General features: G+C 41.5%; 2 protein-coding genes across 3 annotated transcripts in view; one reads left to right on the plus strand and one right to left on the minus strand.

The window, feature by feature from the left end:
- dpf1 (double PHD fingers 1) overlaps window positions 1–2,958 on the minus strand; it is a 39,386-nt gene extending 36,428 nt beyond the window's left edge. Inside the window, exon 1 of the mRNA XM_078246690.1 lies at window positions 2,846–2,958. Within this exon, the coding sequence (XP_078102816.1) occupies window positions 2,846–2,958 (113 nt within the window). The remainder of the gene's footprint in view (window positions 1–2,845) is intronic.
- Window positions 2,959–4,599: 1,641 nt separating this feature from the next.
- LOC144515658 (zinc finger FYVE domain-containing protein 1) lies at window positions 4,600–17,519 on the plus strand. Of its 2 annotated transcripts, none has more exons than XR_013501762.1 (12): window positions 4,600–4,816; window positions 5,694–5,975; window positions 6,623–6,845; window positions 7,027–7,244; window positions 7,416–7,522; window positions 10,123–10,231; window positions 10,367–10,464; window positions 10,592–10,709; window positions 11,925–12,109; window positions 14,916–15,108; window positions 15,546–15,644; window positions 16,278–16,369. XR_013501762.1 is itself a non-coding variant. In XM_078246688.1 (12 exons), exons 1-12 carry the CDS (start codon window positions 4,697–4,699, stop codon window positions 16,508–16,510), a joined length of 1,971 nt encoding a protein of 656 aa, XP_078102814.1. In that variant the 5' UTR covers window positions 4,601–4,696; the 3' UTR covers window positions 16,511–17,519. The 2 variants fall into 2 exon arrangements, 1 of the variants encoding a protein (XP_078102814.1); XM_078246688.1 differs by having other exon boundaries at window positions 4,601–4,816; window positions 11,925–12,095; window positions 16,278–17,519.
- The last annotated feature ends 1,515 nt before the right edge of the window (window positions 17,520–19,034 follow it).

A 19,034-nucleotide genomic window follows, 5' to 3' on the forward strand; every position in this document is an offset into this window, starting at 1 on the left:
GAACTCTTCGAAGTAAGCTATCTAACAAGATTTAAAGGAATCTGACAAGATGCATAAAGAATTTCCTTCAGTATTTTTTGCTGAATATTAAAGTAGTGAGTCAAGATGCCTTAATTCACAATGTAAAGACCTATGGTGGATGGTGGGGGGCAAGATGGTTTGAGGCCAAAAAGAAGGAAAATGGAAAAGAGAGAGCAAGCGAGTAAAAGAGGAAATGGCTGAACAAAAGGGAGATGGCGAAAAGAGTGATGGATGGAGAAAGTGATGAAGAAGGAGGGAGGAAACGTGGAAGACCGGGCAGCAGGGGTGATAGGAGGACAGGGAGGAAATAAAATGAGAGAGATGGAGAGGGAAGCAGAGGAGAAGGAGAGAACGAGAGATTAAAGGAGTCTCTAATCCAGCAGAAAGATAGACAGAGAGAGGGCTGGTGGGGAAATGCCCAGTAGATTGGAGCTAAAGCTGCTCGCCTTCACTGATTTGCCTTCACACACAAATGAACCATCCACTGTACTGTCACAGGCACATCAACTGCATGTACACTCAGCGACGACTCACTTGGGTGATGGGCAACAATTGTGAATGCTTCCTACAGAATTTACATCCACTGGATTAATTATAATGTATTGCAGGCAGCGATTCAGCAAAGTTTAAGGACATTTCCGGACACAACAGGCATTGTCTCTGAAGCACAGCCACCCGCTTTATTAGGGCCAACATTGGACAAAATTTTGCGAGTTGTTTGCCCCATTTTGCTGGATAGGCCTCTAATTTGTTAGCCTCTAATAGCAAGTTTGTTTGTAGACATACTAATTACCAGAGCTTGTTTAAAAGCTGATCGTAGTGTGGTTACTGGAACATAGTTAAACCCATACTGCGTAATAATGGCATTTGTACAGTTGGTGAGGTGTTAAAGGCAGCGTTGATTGCTGTTGCTTTGTGTAATAAATACATTCAGCTCTATTCTTGCACATAGAGTCAGATGCTGTAGTGAAACAGTCTGCCAGCATATCTGCAGGTCTGCATCTGGCTGACAACTTTGCTGCTTTGTTCTGTGTCTTATTTTTCCTGTTTTGTCTAACTTGAAGCACATAAAATCAATGTAAGCTCACTATTGAAAATTGGACACTGAGTTCATTAGTTACTGGCCCTCAGCCTCTTCTTTTTAACCATTTGCTGTAAACTACTAGTTTTTTTGTACTACTTTCACTCTTTCCCTATCCTGTTCTCTTACTGCCACCACAACCTTGTCTCTGTTCTATTACCACATTGGTATATCCATGCAAATCAGTCAATTTAATCCCCTTGACATGGTGTCAGTGAGGGCCTCTGGGAGCAATCTGGCCACACTGTGGCTCTGCTTGGTTGAGCATCCCATAGAAGAGAGGAGACGAATCTCTGAGCTCAAAGGTCCCACATTACAGCCTCCAGCCAGTCCACCTGTCCATACCTGTCCCATCATCACATTTCATTACTGGATGCCAGCTTATTAGAGCTTAATTGAACTTTGGAATTATTACATACATACTTATCTTGATATTATTGAGATATGTGCTATGAGTGAAATGCATTTGGCCAAAACATTAACATATCATCACAGTCAATCATAGCAATGCACAGTTGCCCAATCAGTACCATTCCAGTTTCCTCTCTCCTGTGAAGTGCTCTTCAAAGCAGGCACGTACAGGGCAGGCGTTCATGGAATTGCACGAAATGTCGCCTGTGTCTGCATCTCAGAGAGGCTGACAGACAGACAGGCAGGCAGGCAGGCAGGCAGTCTATATCCCATATCCCTGCTCAGGTGAAACCTGTGCAGCGATATGCGCCCCTGCTTTTGCACACAGGTCTATGACTTTTCTTTGTTTGAAACTGCCTAAGCTGGATCTGTTGTGTGCTCAAACACTCCTCTCTGCATGTTTATATTGGAGCTATTGTGGTGGTTTTTCTCGGCTAGATCGCTGTAAGTACCCGCTGACAGACGCACATCAGCCACCTTTTTGGCCGGGAGCCCAGGCGGGCAGCAGGCGTCTGCATTCCGCTCAAACCAGTCTCAGAAAAACAAAAAAGCCCACCCAAAACCTGCACAAAGGGGCTCATTACGGGAGAAACTTCACAGAAAATCTACCAGTTTAAAAACCCATTATGGAAATAAATGCCAGTTAAGGTGCACGTTAAGCGTATAGAACGCCAGATTGCAATTTAGATTTTATTGTAGGCTTTTTTTTATAGGCGCTGAATATGAAAGCAAGTCTCGGAGTTGAAGCCGTACACCATCGTATTTATCTTGGTTTATATAGCCTATTTCCGAGAGGTCCGGCAGTAAAGGTAACGCTGCAGCCAAAAACCAGAGCATCTAGCCTCACTCTGCCTACCTGTTTACTCCCTCTATGTCCAAAAATGTGCACACAGGTACGGTAAAGCCATCTGAGCTCCCTGCCTCCCGGACAGCCTGCCAATCCAGCCTGGCTTTGACCGTGATCTTGGCTGGCTACAGTGGCAAGGGACACACCAGGTCACCCAAATCTACCTCCAGCATTCCTCCATATCCCTGCACGCACGCTGCTGTTGGCTCAGGGAAATTATTATATGAATAGCATCGGAGCGCACAATAATCCCCTCGCGCCAAAAAAACGAAACCCCCCGTCAGCTTCAAATCTAACTTTTCTTTAGGGCTGATTTGCATCCTCTGGCATCCTTATCTCTATCAGTGCTGTATGCATTGCATGTAGCCTATAGATGTGTTGGTAATCGTGCTGAGAAATATCTGGGAATTTAAGGCTTTCAAAATGCTCTGACAGCATGCACAAATAGAAAAAGCGCAAAAGCTCAGGAAATGTGTTGTACTTACGATTTGAGGGGGTTCTGTACCGCTGTGGCCATTTTGATATAGTATGAGAGAATGCAACACTGCAGAGCCCGGTATTGTACATGTAATGTAGCAGCTATTTCAATTTCATTCATTCTCTGGGGCTGCGGCTGGAGCGAGCAGCCAATGGGAGGCGGGAGCGCTCTGTGACAGCTTTGGGGAAGTGTAGTTTTTTACGCATGTCAACATGAAACATGCTGAGGAGAAACGCACTACAAGTACCAGCGGGAATAGCGGTTTAAGTGGCCCACAATCCCGCCTCGGACTTGTAAGGGCAAGCCATCCCCCAGTTCCGATATATATTATAAAAACGTCTATAGTTAGGTCTATGTCAAGGTTGGGTTGCAGGACTGGCTGTCAGTCTGAGGATGCCAGCTTTGTTGCCTTGTCTGGATGATGATGATGATGATGATGGTGGGCGATGTTGAATCTGCACTGGCCAGTCCCAAAATTGCATCACATCATATAAGTGGCAACTATATATATATATATATATATATATATATAAGTATAAAAGTAATTTAGAATTAAATTTTTGTATATATGTGTAGGGACAGAAAGTCGATATGTTGTGAGGTATAGGGAACTAGAAGAACAAAAACAATTATATTTTCAGAAAGACATTACTTAATTTCCATAAAACATAAGCTATAGTCCACATATAAAGCTGGTCAACTCTTTTCTACTAAAGAAATCTTAGATGATATATGATATTAAATGATAGGCGATTACCTGTCAGCCTAACAACTTTATTTATAGGGAAAATGAAGATAGCCTAGATGTTGTGTCTACATAACCTTACATTAGTGATGGCATGTTAATAGACCCATTGGTAAGCTTATATTATCTATGCTAGGTAGCCCTGCACTGAGCAACTTTAATTATTCATTAATCAGTGACGATGGGTTGGGAGTAGGCCTATAATTGATTCTTTCAGACATTTGTCTCTCATGGTTGAGCCTGGAGAAAGGCTATAACCATCTCCGATCTCCTCACCTCCTCTTTCCTTTATTTCTTTCTTTTTTAAATTCTTCCCATCTGCTTTATTTCCCTACTTGGAAGGAAGGAAGGAAGGAAGGTAGGAAGGAAGGAAGGAAGGAAGGTAGGAAGGAAGGAAGGAAGGAAGGAAGGAAGGAAGGAAGGAAAGAAAGAAGGAGCTCAGCCAGGACTGTTAGAGCAGCAATGCTGGAATTTCTATCTCCATGTCCTGTTAGTAGCAGTGGCGCCGCTCTGAAGCCATTCAGTGACATGTGATATTTATAGATCTGTGCTAACAAATATTTAATGAACATTAGCAAGCAGCTCTAACATGGCAGCACTGCTCCAATAAAACACTCTCTGCCAGTTAAATGAAAACTTGATTCCGTGTGTTGCTGTAATTATAAATTAGTTGCAGTTTTAAAAGACATATTTTACAGCTGTATGCAGTGGAACAGATATATGGGCTTGAATTTTGTTTGGTTTGCATTCTTGAACTATATCTATAACTATCTATAACTTTAAAGAATCTGCTACATAATAAACACCGAATTTATGGGTCTGTGAAGTAATCACCTCATCTATTTTTATGCTTTTCCATATTCTGATTTAAGAAGTTTGTTGAATGGCAGGTTCGGTGTCATTCTGCCTTTTGTCCACATGGTGGTGCTGATGTACCAGACAAGACGTTGACCAAACGTACATCATGCGTCTTACGTCACTGCCTAAATGCTCCTTGGCTCCTCCCGCAGCGTCAGCAGTACACGCGCTGTTGTTGTGATTGACAGACACAAGAGGAGTCAGGTTGAACTTTCGTTTTGCCGTCACACATATGTTATAAGTAATTAAATAACGATGTCCGAAATACTGATGAAAGAAATGGAGAGTATCTCGATCAGTCCAATGAAGGCAGAGGAGTGTCCCGACGGTGTCGGCCGGAGCTTCCTGCTAGTGGATGAACAAGAAAACCTGCAGGTAAAGTTAGCTAACGTCAACTGAGTTAGCGGATGCTAACATTTAGCTCCTAAGCTAAGAAGAAGAGGACAGCAACACGCATTCTAATGAAGGCCATTAACTATCGATGTACGACTACGACTATCGGTTGTCCCTGATGCTAACAGTTACAGTGCTGATGCATGAGCTCAATTAGCAGTAGCTTACAAAACACCGAGCTAAAGTCAAGTTATTATTTTTAACTCAACAAAATGAGCTTGTTGACATATTTCCACGATTTGTTAATATATTAACAATATACCTTTTACCCGTGGCGTCCGTCGTGTTTAGCACATAGTTTTCGCCAACAAGGGCTCAAAGGAATTAAAGGCATAACCACTGACGGAGATAGAGCAGCAAATGGGTTTCTTATTGGGAAAGTCCCTGGTGAGTCATACAGCACAGCTGACCCGCAGGGAGGCACCCTCTTATGTAGGCTATTGTAGTTAACGTTACAGTAGTACAAAGTGCAGGCGATAATGATGATTTTTATACTTATCCAAATAGTCTGGGATGTATGCACAAACAATTTAGTCAGTTTGTCCTAAGAAAGCTGAAGGGCCAGCAGAATATTGTTAGTTTAATACAGCTTTCATTTCAAAGATTGTTTGTTTGTTTTTCTGGACTGAATGTAATAGTCTCAAAAATAGTAGAACATAGATAACCCAGTTGTTGATTTTATTGTGTGTTAAGGCTCCTTGTCACCCAAGACTGAATTGTTCACCCAAATTTAATAAGCTTTTGCCTAGATTCAATTAAGTCAATTAGGGGAGCCAATAATAGCATGTTAAGAAACCTCAACAGCCATCCTCTGTCAATAAATGGCTCTCGCCTTGTGTTCTCCTTCCTCCCACTCCAGGTCCGCGATGAGTCTGAGTTTGTGGACAGACTCGGCTGTGGGGACGTGGCAGGAGTCAAGGTCCTCTCCATCTTTGGCAACACCGGGGATGGAAAGTCACACACCCTCAACCACATCCTATTCAGTGGTGAGAGCGTATTCTACACCTCCAAGTCCCCCAGCTCCTGTACGGTGGGAGTATGGGCTGCGTATGACCCTAGCCTCAGCCTGGTCTCCCTGGATACTGAGGGCCTGTTGGGGGCAGCAGCCAATCAGAACCAGAGAATGCGACTGCTGCTAAAGGTAATTTTAGTGGCCGCTGGTTTGTTTTGTTGGAATTAACTGTTAGCTGGATGTATTTACACAAAATAGTACATTTCGTATGTTAGTTTGTCTTTACATCACGCAATGTACAGTTCACCGCAATGCAGTTGTCTATAATTAGAGAGAGAAAAGGTGTGCTGATACATTTTGGCAATGGCTAGTGGGCATGTACTAAGACTAGTTGATAGGTAGGTAATTATTATCCATGCACCATGCATTTCTTGATGGATTCAAAATTGTTTTATATCAATTCTGGCAGTATCAGCGCACATATGAGATAGTGGTACTTGTTTTTGGGACAGCTGGTTTTAAGAGGGGTATAGACACACATCAAGTGTATGTCCCTCTAAATTTAGTTGGCTGCTAAAAGAGTGAGATGTGATGTGTATTTTGTGTCTTACCATACATATATTAGAATATATATTGTTTTAATTATTTTCCTCACACAATTAACAATATTTCTGAGTAGCTTAGACTACTTGTCAACCTCTCCCTATGCTCACAATGTAATTTATCAGCTAATCCTTGTACATCTATATTCCATTTCTCCATGTGTCCTGTTTTCTCGGTAAAAGTCATAGATTCTACATCTGTCTTAGCTCTATATCTACTCCCTTCTTTTCCAGGTATTGGCAGTGTCTGATATAGTAGTCTATCGTACACGGGCAGAGCGCCTCCACAACGACATGTTCCAGTTTCTGAGCAATGCCTCAGGGGCCTACCTGAAGCACTTCACCCCGGAGCTTAGGGCCCTCTCGAGTCGCTGTGGTCTGGACGTGCCCCTCTCTTCTCTTGGGCCTGCCATCATCGTCTTTCAGGAGACCACCCACACCCAGTTGCTTGGTCATGGTAGGGGAGGGAAATATACTAAATGGCATGCACATACTGTATGTGATCACAAAAACACACCTCAGATTTTCAAACACGTTTCTTTGCCTTTTTACAGGATATATTGTAATGGGTTTTATCTCTTGTTCTGTGCTTCCTTTCTGTCCAACTAAAATGGCTTTGCTTTTCCTTTCCCTTGTAGATTCGAAGGTGGCCGGCCATGCCGACACGCTGCTCCAGAAGCGTTTTCACGACCTGGGCTTGGGGACAGAGGCCTTCAGCTCGGTGCAGTATGTTGGCACCCAGACCATCACGCCTCCCACTGATTACAACAGGCTGCTGGAGGCCGTCATGCAGCAAGTAAAGAACACTCACACACGCTCCCCCCGCCAACCCGGGATAGTGTTTCACGCTCTGGAGGTAAGTGGTTGACCATTACCTTCTTTAATAAATAGACACCAAGTAGAATTTTAGAGAAATTTAAGATAGAGATGAAGACAGTTTTGTCTTGTGGTCTCGACTCTTATCCTGTTTTGTATCAACTTTTCCTCTCCCATCAATCTTCGCCTTCCTTTTTTTACATTTCCTTAGGCCTTAAGTGAGCGTTTCTGTGGGGAACTGTTAGACGACAAGATGACCCCTTACTCCTTCTTCCCAGACGAGTACTTCACCTGCTCCGCTGTTTGCCTCAGCTGCAAGTAAGTCATTACAAACATGTTTGAGCAGGTACTCCGTCTCTTTTCTCCATTCTAGAGATTGAATTGGGCATGACGTTTTACCTAGACCAAAATCTGGGTAGATTTAGACTGAAACACTGGTGAAATGTATCATCAAGTCATTCAGTCACTCTTCTATACCTGTGCAAAATTGAACTTTTCATCACTTCTCTTACATTGTTAAGTGCATACTTATTTTGCTCCCAAATCTAGAGATGCACCGAGTGACCGGAATTGGCCGATTTTCACATCATCGGCCATGACCGGCGACTTGCCGGTCAGTCTAACATATGCCGGTCAAATTCACTCGGGCGCCGCATGATTTACATCGCACAACATCAGCATCACACGTGCACATGCAGGGTTTCCGCTATATGCATGTAGCAGCGGTGCACTGCCGCTCAATCAGCTGTTTATGAAATGTCATAAAGTAGTAATTATACACGGCTCGAACAGTCAGCAGTTCTCTCTCTCCCCTCTGAGGTTGAAAAACTGGAACATGAAAACTGCACCCACGCGGGTCCCGTGAAATATGACAACTACAGTTTATTGGAAAATAGCATTGGGCACACTGACTTTGATGAATTTACTGTTTATCAGACAAGAAGCTAACGTTAGCAAACGCTGTGGTCCCTCTGCCTCTGACGCCCCGCTGGCCACTGTAGGAGACTCTGTAAACAAAAAAAAGAGATGCTGTATTCCTCTGACACGCTGTATTAACGTTACTGTTTAAAACGCTTTCCAGGTTAGTGGGGATGCATAGCGCTCAAAACCAACATTAAAAACGTAGTAATATTTAAAGAGTTTAGTTTTGTTGTTAAACTGTAAAATGAGCGGTTACGTTAAATCATCTGTTTCAGGTAACGGCACTATAGGATACCGTCTATTTGCTGGATTGTTCCGAGGTAACTGTCGGTAACTAACGTTAGCAGATAAGCCTGTTGACGGCATTGTTCATATTTATGCAAAATGACACATAAAGCAAACTTGCTAAAAAAGGAACTACACGCTGTTTTCAGGTAACGTTACTGTTGACGTTCAAACAGGCCTGTGTGTGTGTTTTGAGAAATATCTTTATACTGCATTAAGGCTATATTTATTTTATTTTTATTTGTTATTTATATATTATTTTATTGCCATTACCTGTTTTCCCTGTTTTCATACATACAGAAGTTTAGTTTGCTAAATATATCACATTTGTTTAGTTGGATATTGGATGTGAAAAGAAGGAAATGGTTCTTCCATAACATTGCACTTTAGATGTGTGTTAATTTCCCACACCAGGAGTAATTTATATAGTTGTATTTTATAATGATCGATTATCTAATCAAAAAAATGTTCTATGTTCTATGCAAAATGTAAAATTTTCTCTTAAAGAAAAGATAGAAAATAAATATTTGTGTGTGCTGTAAAGTGGTTAGAATGAACTTGGATTCTTCTAAAATCGGTATCGGCTGGTCAAACTCAATGAAAAATCGGAATCGGCCTAGAAAGTTGTAATCGGTGCATCTCTACCCAAATCCCATTTTTCTACTTTCAAAAGATAAAAAATCGAATATTTTTTGGAATTAAAATAATCCCTAGATTATGTTGAGCATTATTATAGATATTCAAGAATGTCAGGGATGTCTGTATCACACTTGTAGTTTTATTTCTGGGCTGCTATGTTCTCCTATGGTGGATGCTTCATAAGAGACTCATTACTGCGTTCCACCTCACAGCAGTCTACTGTCTATTACTCTGTTTCTCAAAGAATAGTATCATTCATTCGGCCTTCAGGACATGGAGACACGGCCATTGGGCCTAAAAGCGTTTTCCACTCTGGCGTTGGTGACATCTAACCTTGCTCCCACCCTCTGTTATGGATAAAGTCTGCTCCTCATGGTCAAACCTCGGCATTAGCAGGTTCAGACATCTGTACATTGATCCTTTGCATCCTTTCAGCAGATACAGTTTCCAGTTTAACAGCATTACTTTCAATCTTTAGAATTGTACTGTGGGGATGTAGTAGATGTGTTTTTAACCAGTTAATTAAACCTTACCAAAACCATACCAGATTAGGAGGAACCCAAATTATTATTCAAAGCAGAGTATTTTTACAAGTCATAAATCATGTCTGGGGATCTTTTAATTTCTAAACGTACCTCTTTTTACTTGAGTTGGGGAACATACCTCTTGTTCAGAATCTTCCCACAGCAGTTACGGCTTTGATTGCTCTACGGAAACATAAACAGACACACAAACAGATGTTTTTCAGTTGCCGCTGGCTGAATCACAGAAGTGCAATTTATTCTCTTAAGACAAAAATCTGATGTTGGTCTTACTGTCTTCCCAGTGGGACACATAAAACTTAATGTCTTTTTTATAGTTTTGGAAAGGAGAAATGGGAGTCCCCTACTCTGTGTTTCTTTCTAAGTGGGAGACATCATAACACTGGTTCTGAAAGGATTCTGTCTTTGATTAATGAACTGTACACATTGGTTCGACTTTTACGAAAACCTGCCCGCAGCACTGACTCTGACATCTGTCATGTTGGTCTGAAATGCTTGGTTGTCATGCTTGGTTGTCGGTCTCATCTCCAGCATTCGCTGTAAAAATGGAATGAACCATCTGAGAGACAGGGTCCCCCACATGGCAGATGGACTGTGCCAGTATGTACACCAGTACAACAACAAGGTCCTTATCTGTAAGGTAAGAGCGACTCCTGACACCAGTCTTGCCAGCTAGTTCAGGTGACCTGGGACCCAAAAATGCGACGTTTACAGTATGTACATTACACAATTTCTTAAGTATTTGCTATATTATTTTCTGTGTTCATGTCTGCAGAGGTGCTATGAAGGAGGCAGAGAGGTGATTGTCTTGCCCAAGACGTCAGCTTCCACTGACAACCCTTGGTTTGGACTGGCCAAGTATGCCTGGTCAGGGTAGGTAAACACACACACACACACACACACATACACATACACATACACATACACACACACACACACACACCCCTTTTCATTGCTTGTCATCCAATCATTTCATGTTGTCTCCCCACCTTCCCATCAGCTATGTGTTGGAGTGTGCTAGCTGTGGTGTAATCTACCGCAGCAGACAGTACTGGATGGGAAACCAGGACCCTGAGAGCGGCGTGGTACGATCTGAGGTCAAGCATGTCTGGGAGGGGGTGAGTACTTCACCCTTCGTCTATTCCTCCAGTTTATAGATTCAGTACAAAAGTACTGAATACTGACATTATTGTTTAGCATCTGATGGATGAGATTTGGCATAGCTATCATTAGTTATATATTGAACATTTCATTCTAACAAAGCTTCACATGCAACATACACCACTTAGTAGGGGTGGGAAAAATAATCGAATCTTAGATGCATCGCAATTCTCTCTAGAACAATTTGATTAGAAATTCTGATAAGTTAATAATCAATTTTTCTTTTTTTTCTTTTTTTTATGTGTTGATTTTTATTTAAAAGTTACTGTCTCCAGACAAGTACAAATCAGAAAACAGAGTGACTGAAAGAGGATGGGATAATGGACAACAACTTAGAGTTTAGGCAAGACTGCAGAAAAAAAACCACACAAAAATGACCAAAAGGGGTAAAAAAAAAAAGTGTGTGTATATATACACATGATCTAATAAGACATTCATAAAATAATTAGGCAAAACGCATATAGGCTATTCATCTACTTTATCACATTACATCTGATCACCATATTCATGTTCTAAGAAGCCAATTCTCCACCTTTAAACATGACTCAGCCTCTGACATGGAAGATTACTGAGAGAGAAGGTGACTTTCACAAGCATGTTTAAGGCTTAAGCACGGAATGACTACAAAACAAAAACCTCAGTAGACAAAACATTTCATTAAAACTTGTGTGTGACAAATACTGTATATGTCAAAATCTAAGCTTTGTCTAGCTGCTTTGTCTAGAAGTGATTAGCAAACTCTGAGTAGCAAATTCAGATTCATATTTTTTAAATTCACGCATGGAAATGTACATAAAAAAATGTTTGCATCGAGATGCATCCATAATCGGTTTAGAATCGAATCGTTGGCCTCTGAAATCGAATCGTGAGGTGCCAATCGATTCCCACCCCTACCACTTAGCCATTGAAACAACGTTCAAATTAATACATCTTGTATGAAGTTTGGTGAGCAGCCTCACCGAAGAGACTGATATCCTGCAAGTGATACATTTGTTCTATTTATCACTGCTTTAGTATGGATTAATTGATTGGTATCATAGTGATACACCGATCCACCTTTTCCGATCAATCTAAGTCTCTCATCCCTCTCTTTCTACTTGTCGCCTACATAACCCTCTGCCCCCCCCTGCTTCAACTGTCTGCATTTTTTCAACCCCCTTTCTTCTTTTCAGTCGGACACATTTCTGACCAACCACCAGAACGCTGCCCAGAGGGTCCTGGATGGGATGAACTTTGTGATCCAGTCAGTGTCCGAGTACAGCACCGGGCCCACCAAAGCTGTCGCTGCCTGGCTCACTGACCAGGTGGCACCGCAATACTGGAGACCCAACACAGAGATCACTGTGAGTATGAAGAGGTAAAGCTGAGACAAACACTGCAGAACAATTTAGATTACAAGGATCAAAGTTATAATACACAAGTGACACATGAAAATATATTTCCTTTTTAAAATTTTAACAGAATTCTGGTCGATTTCAACACGTAGCTCTGTTGTTTGTGGTTACGGAGTGCTGTCAGTAGCGAGAAAAACGAAAATAATCGGTGTTGCCTACACCGAGTTATGCTCCTACTTAGGGTTGGGTACCGAAACGCGGTGCCAATAGGGCACCGGTTCTGACGTAAACGGTAGTAACGAGACCGAATAAGAACGAAAATTTTGGTTCCTCATTTCGGTGCCTGACTTTTTTTTCAGAAGCATCGCTGCACGGGACGCTACCTTACCGTTAGCTAGTAGCTGGATTAAACACAATGGTTAAAAGGCTGACAGCTTACGTTAAGCTGTGTAAAGTGTGACTGTATTTCCCTGTAGAGGATTCCAACACCGGGACGTAACAGTCTGACTGCAGCTGCCGTTGTCGGTAAACAACACACAGACGGTGCGTTCACTTGAAACTCGCCAGCCTTGTGGTGCATTTTAAGGTATTGTAAAATACCCTTTTCCCATCTGGTGCTTGTTTTTGTCGTTTACCAGCAATTTACTGGTGAAATAAGTCATTGTTATTGTTATTACATTATTAATCAATCATTTAATTTTGACCATATGGCCTTAGCAATAAACAAGCCGTTCTTTAATGTCGCCAACTGTCGTTTTGTGCTCCTTTTTTATATTTTATATTATATACATTATAAATATATTATATATATTTCGGTTTAGGCACCAGCACCGTTTTAAAAGTATCGATTTAGCACCGGTATCGCAAAAAACCCAAACAATACCCAACCCTACTCCTGCTACAGTTTGCACCCAGGCGGCTGAAACGTGGCATGTTTTAAACATGCTTTTAGCCTCTTACCATGTTCGAGATGTCATTACAAGTGCCTAGCCATGTGAACTGATTCCTTCTGAGTGAACACAGTCAATATGACTGCAGTAGATGTGAAAGAAATGCATAAAAGTTGTGCTAATTCAGCCAGTGCACATACAGTTGTGTTCAGAATAATAGCAGTGTGTTTAAAAAAGTGAATAAAGCTAAAAAAAAATCCTTAGAATAGCTTTTAATTCCATAATATCAATGCATTGGGAACACTGCACATTCAATTCCAAATCAAAACATGACCAAAAAGTTTGTGTTATACCTTTACAGAAAGTGAAGAAAAAGGAATATTAGGCAGTATTTGCATTTTTCTTTACAAACTCAAACATTTACTGTATAAACTGAAAAATGTCTCAAGGGTTTGCTTTACTTTGAATCACTGCACTAATATTTAGTTTAGTTAATATTTAAATTTCTGAGAATTGCTTCACATCTGTGTTGCATGGAGTCGACCAACTTCTGGCACCTGTGAACAGGTATTCCAGCCCAGGACGATTGAACTTCATTCCACAATTCCTCTGCATTACTGGGTTTTGCCTCAGAAACGGCATTTTTGATGTCACCCCACAAGTTTTCTATGGGATTGAGGTCTGGGGATTGGGCTGGCCACTCCATAACATCAATCTTTGCTTGCCTACTGGTGTGTTTTGGGCCACTGTCTTGTTGAAAGACCCATTTCAAAGGCATTTCCTCTTCAGCATAAGGCAACATGACCTCTTCAAGTATTTTGATGTATTGAAACTGATCCATGATCCCTGGTATGCGATAAGTAGGCCCAACACCACAGTATGAGAAACATCCCCATAACATGATTTTTGCACCACCATGCTTTACTGTCTTTACAGTGTACTGTGGCTTGGATTCAGTGCATGGGGGTCGTCGGACAAACTGTCTGCGGCCCCTAGACCCAAAAAGAACAATTTTGCTCTCATCAGTCCATAGAATGTTGCCCCATTTCTCCTTTGGCCAGTCAATGTGTCCTTTGGCAAATTTCAACCTATTCAGTACATGTCTTTTTTTCAGCAATGAGACTTTGTGGGGGGCTGATAGCTGATAGCTTTGCTTCACGTAGCCTTCTTCTGATCGTTAACAGTATTCACAGGTAACTTTAAGTCTTCTTTGATTTTCCTGGAGCTGATCATTGGTTGAGCCTTTGCCATTTTGGCTATTCTTCGATCCATTCGAATGGTAGTTGACCATTTTTTCCCACGTCGTTCAGGCTTTGAATGCCATTTCAAGGCATTTGAAATCATTTTGGCTGAGCAGTCTATACTTTTCTGCACTTCTTTATGTTTTCTCCTCTCCAATCAACTTTTTAATCAAAGTCTGCTGTTCCTCAGAGCAATTTCTGGAACGACCCATTTTGCTGAGTATTTCAGTGTGAAATGCACTATAACCAGCATGCACAACATTTGCTTCCTTCCTTCCTTAAATATTGGCCATAATTGACACCTGTTTCTTCACAGAATCAATCACCTCACTAATTGAACACAACACTGCTATTAATTTTGGACATGCCCCTTTCAATTATAGATTCAATTACAAGAATGAGCAGCATGCATGTCATGACTGTTGGGTCTGTTGGTTTTCTATGACTCTACAACACTTACTAGTAAAGTATTTGCCATGTAGAAATATCACTTCTACCAAAAAATTTGATTTATGAGGTTAGTGATTTTGGACTGCTATTATTTTTTAACACAACTGTACCTCTATTTAGTTGCGGTGTTCCTGTGAAGTCCACACAAGTTGATTGACATGAGTCGATTGACATGACTCAATGCTTGCAATAATAATGGTATCAATGTCCTTCCGTCCCTGAATCCTACTCTCCCCCCTGCCCCTCAGGCCTGTCATGGCTGTCAGAAGGTGTTCGAAGAGGCGGAGAGGAAGCACCACTGCCGATCATGTGGCGAGGGTTTCTGCCACCCCTGCTCCAGCCACAGGATGCCGGTGCCAGAGAGAGGCTGGGGCAATGGCCCTGTCAGGGTGTGTAAGGCCTGCTACCGACAGGGAGGGCCAGCTGACACTAACAGCCAGGGTAAGACACTTCCAAAGAGTTAGTGAACTTCAACAGGCAGTTTATGTTAAATTACGTAAAGGTAATTTTAATAAAGCAAGTAGTATCGATAGATCTTTTTTACGTGGATTAACACATAGCGGGGTCAATGATCATGAATAAGCATTTACTTTGCTAGCATCTAGCTTATCTCCACCAATATTTCCTTTCCTATATCCATACATTTTAAAATGTGTTAACAGACAAAAAATGTAAGAAGCCATACAATCACATCTATGAATATTTAAGGGATGCAAAATCCAGACAGTGCAGTGGGAAAAAGAAAAACTAATGTTATTTAATACTGATTGAATCTGTGATAGATACTCATATAAAAATATTGTTATTTTTTGTTGCTTTTGTGTAATGCACATTTGTGTCTTGATCTCTCTACACATATACACACCTCTGTTGTTTAGTGTGTAAGGTGGAGCCTCGTGGTCTGATAGCTCGCAGAGTGACGGAGGTGGCCCAGTCTACACTGGACATGGTCACCACAGCGGTGGACTACCCTCTCTGTGAGTGCACTGCAGCTGGTTGCACATTATGTCTGGCTCAAATGGCTTTTGACCAATTGAAAGTTTGTTGAACGTGATTCTAATGACCAATTTCACAGTACAGAAATGGGCCTGTTGTATCACTGATGCAATCACCGGCTGAAATAGTCTTAACCACAACAACAAAAAACTAAAGTTTAATGGGTTTTTCTGTTAGATAAAGTGGAAGTTACTTCAGTGGAAGTAAATTGCAACAACGATGAGGGGAGAAAAGATATTGCTACAAACTCCAAATTTGTGCTGGCAACAGTTGACTTTACATTCTGGTGAATGTACTGAACCACTGGGCCACTTTGACTTGATGGCTCACCTTCACGCAATGTATGGCAAAAATAAACACCTAATGGTCTAGAAGATATCCATTCATCATGAGTTACGGTATTTAATAGCAGTTTGGAGATTCACACCATAAACACTAATGAAGCTTTGGGTCCTGTAAAGTGATTTATCGGCCCCACTGTAATATTATATGCACTGTGCAGTTTCATAGAATGTTTTGTTCAGATATGGATATGTATGCTCTCATAAAAATAATATACAATTCCTGCAGAAAATTTGTAATTAAATATTTACTGTTCCATCCACTCCCTCCAGGTTTTGTGAAAGGTGTGGCTCGGCCAGATTACTGGGTGCCAGACCAGGACATCACCCAGTGCAACCAGTGTTCCAAAACCTTCACTCCAGCAATGTCCAAGCACCACTGCAGGGCCTGTGGACAGGGTGTGTGCGGCCCCTGCTCCTCACACATCAAGCCTGTGCCCTCCCGAGGCTGGGACCACCCTGTCAGAGTGTGTGACGGCTGCCACGCCCGCACGGATAGTCTGTGAGCTTTTTGAACTGGGAGAACTCCTTCAGATGATCCACAAAAACACTGTGAATACTAGCACTGCTGCTCCAAGAGAACAGGGAGGATTGATTATGCAGCATTGAAAAGATGGGCTGTTCTGAAGCTTAAAATGGTCCCCACCTGGATACCAGGCCTGGTTTTTCATCAGTGCTAAGTGGTGACCTAGGATCAGCTTTCCATCTCATCTGCCTTCCTTCCCAACTGATTCTGCAGTGGTTGTGAGGTCAAATCTAACATAAATCACCTTCACTACAGCCTTACTGGACAAATGGAAAGCTGCATATGTGATTTTAACTGGATATTTCGAAAATTAAGACATACTAAACTTTTCACTCGCATTATAACTATAACAGCAGAGCTTGTACTCTTTAATGCACTCAAGTACAGTCTTCTTTGTTCATTCATTTGTGTTTACACAGCCCTGCACCACGCGCCAATTTCTTAATTTGACCAATTTGTTGGCTAAAAGTGACAGAACAAGTAAAAAGGGATGCACTGCACTACTGTCTGTTTCAAAGATGGAGCCATCTCAACAACTCACATCATCTCTGCAAAGCCCTCAGAAAAGTAGAGATTGTGTGTGGTTATCGTTTTTTTTTATCCTTCTCACCATCTCCCATCTCCACAAAGCATTTTCAGACTTGGGAAAAAAACTTTGTGTGTGCCTGTATTATTCTGGACAGAAAGAGATACAAGATGTAGAAACATGAGCTACAGCAGTGTGTGCCTTCATGGGAATCTTGATTCCCATTTCTATAGCCCCTAAAGTTTGTTTTAGGGGATTACTCCACGTGTGCAAGAGTAATGAGATTATTTGTGCCTAATTACAGAGCAGTGTAATCTACAGCCTTGCTCATCTAACTCTTACATTTGTATTTAGGTTATGGTGAAATAAATAGGAAGAAAAAAATCTGTCGCACAACACATTCCAACACATTCCATCATATGGAAATACCTGTGTACTGGTGTGTGTGTGTGTATATATATATATATATATATATATATATATATATATATATATATATATATATATATATATATATATATATATATATGTGTATATATATATATATATATTCAAAAAACTTTCTTAATGTAATAAATGCACCTGCACTAGACAGGACAATTTAGTTGTTTTGATATTTGAAAGGTGATCAAATCCCTTGCAATGTTGATGGAAAATGACACTGTCAAAGGGAGTTCTCTGGTTAAAATACTGGATAGATGATTGCAATTTATATGTCTAGAAATAATTCAATTTTTAATGATGTTAATCTGGAGGACTAGGTGTCTCTACAAATGTATTCAGTCACTTACTGCCTCTCTCTCTCTCGCTCTAATCTCTACCTTATAAGCATGCTTTATTTGCATGAATGGGTATTACACATTATTGCAAACGTAACTAGATGGCAACAGAAAGACAATGTGGCAATAAAAAAGACCATATGTCAATCAAGTAAAGATTAAGCTGGACAGAGACTTGCTCTTCACATCTTAATAGATTTTGGATTTTTTTTAGCCCATATCAGGATACTTCTCTGACATATATATATATATATATATATATATATATATATATATATATATATATATATATATATATATATATATATATAATCTATTTAGTGTTTGTCTTCTATGTGTCCTAATCAACACTTCCTCTGTTTTGCTTTTATTTAAAGATTAATGTCAGGGAGTTATTTAGCTAATTCTATGCAGAATCTGGTGATGCTGTACTGTAATAAGTTTTTCTTTAATTCTATTTTCCCACTACCCATCATAAAACCATCCATCCATCCATCTTCATCCGCTTATCCGGGGTCGGGTCGCGGGGGTAGCAGCTCCAGCAGGGGACCCCAAACTTCCCTTTCCCGGGCCACATTAACCAGCTCCGACTGGGGGATCCCGAGGCGTTCCCAGGCCAGGTTAGAGATATAATCCCTCCACCTAGTCCTGGGTCTCCCCCGAGGCCTCCTCCCAGCTGGACGTGCCTGGAACACCTCCCTAGGGAGGCGCCCAGGGGGCATCCTTACCAGATGCCCGAACCACCTCAACTGGCTCCTTTCGACGCAAAGGAGCAGCGGCTCTACTCCGAGCTCCTCACGGATAACTGAGCTTCTCACCCTATCTCTAAGGGAGACGCCAGCTACCCTCCTGAGGAAACCCATTTCGGCCGCTTGTACCCTGGATCTTGTTCTTTCGGTCATGACCCAGCCTTCATGACCATAGGTGAGGGTAGGAACAAAAACTGACCGGTAGATTGAGAGCTTTGCCTTCTGGCTCAGCTCTCTTTTCGTCACAACGGTGCGATAAATTGAATGTAATACCGCACCTGCTGTGCCGATTCTCCGACCAATCTCCCGCTCCATTGTCCCCTCACTCGCGAACAAGACCCCAAGGTACTTGAACTCCTTCACTTGGGGTAAGGACTCATTCCCTACCTGGAGAAGGCACTCCATCGGTTTCCTGCTGAGAACCATGGCCTCCGATTTAGAGGTGCTGAT

This window comes from Sander vitreus, chromosome 3 (assembly GCF_031162955.1).
Source record: "Sander vitreus isolate 19-12246 chromosome 3, sanVit1, whole genome shotgun sequence".
Taxonomy (NCBI): Eukaryota; Metazoa; Chordata; class Actinopteri; order Perciformes; family Percidae; genus Sander; species Sander vitreus.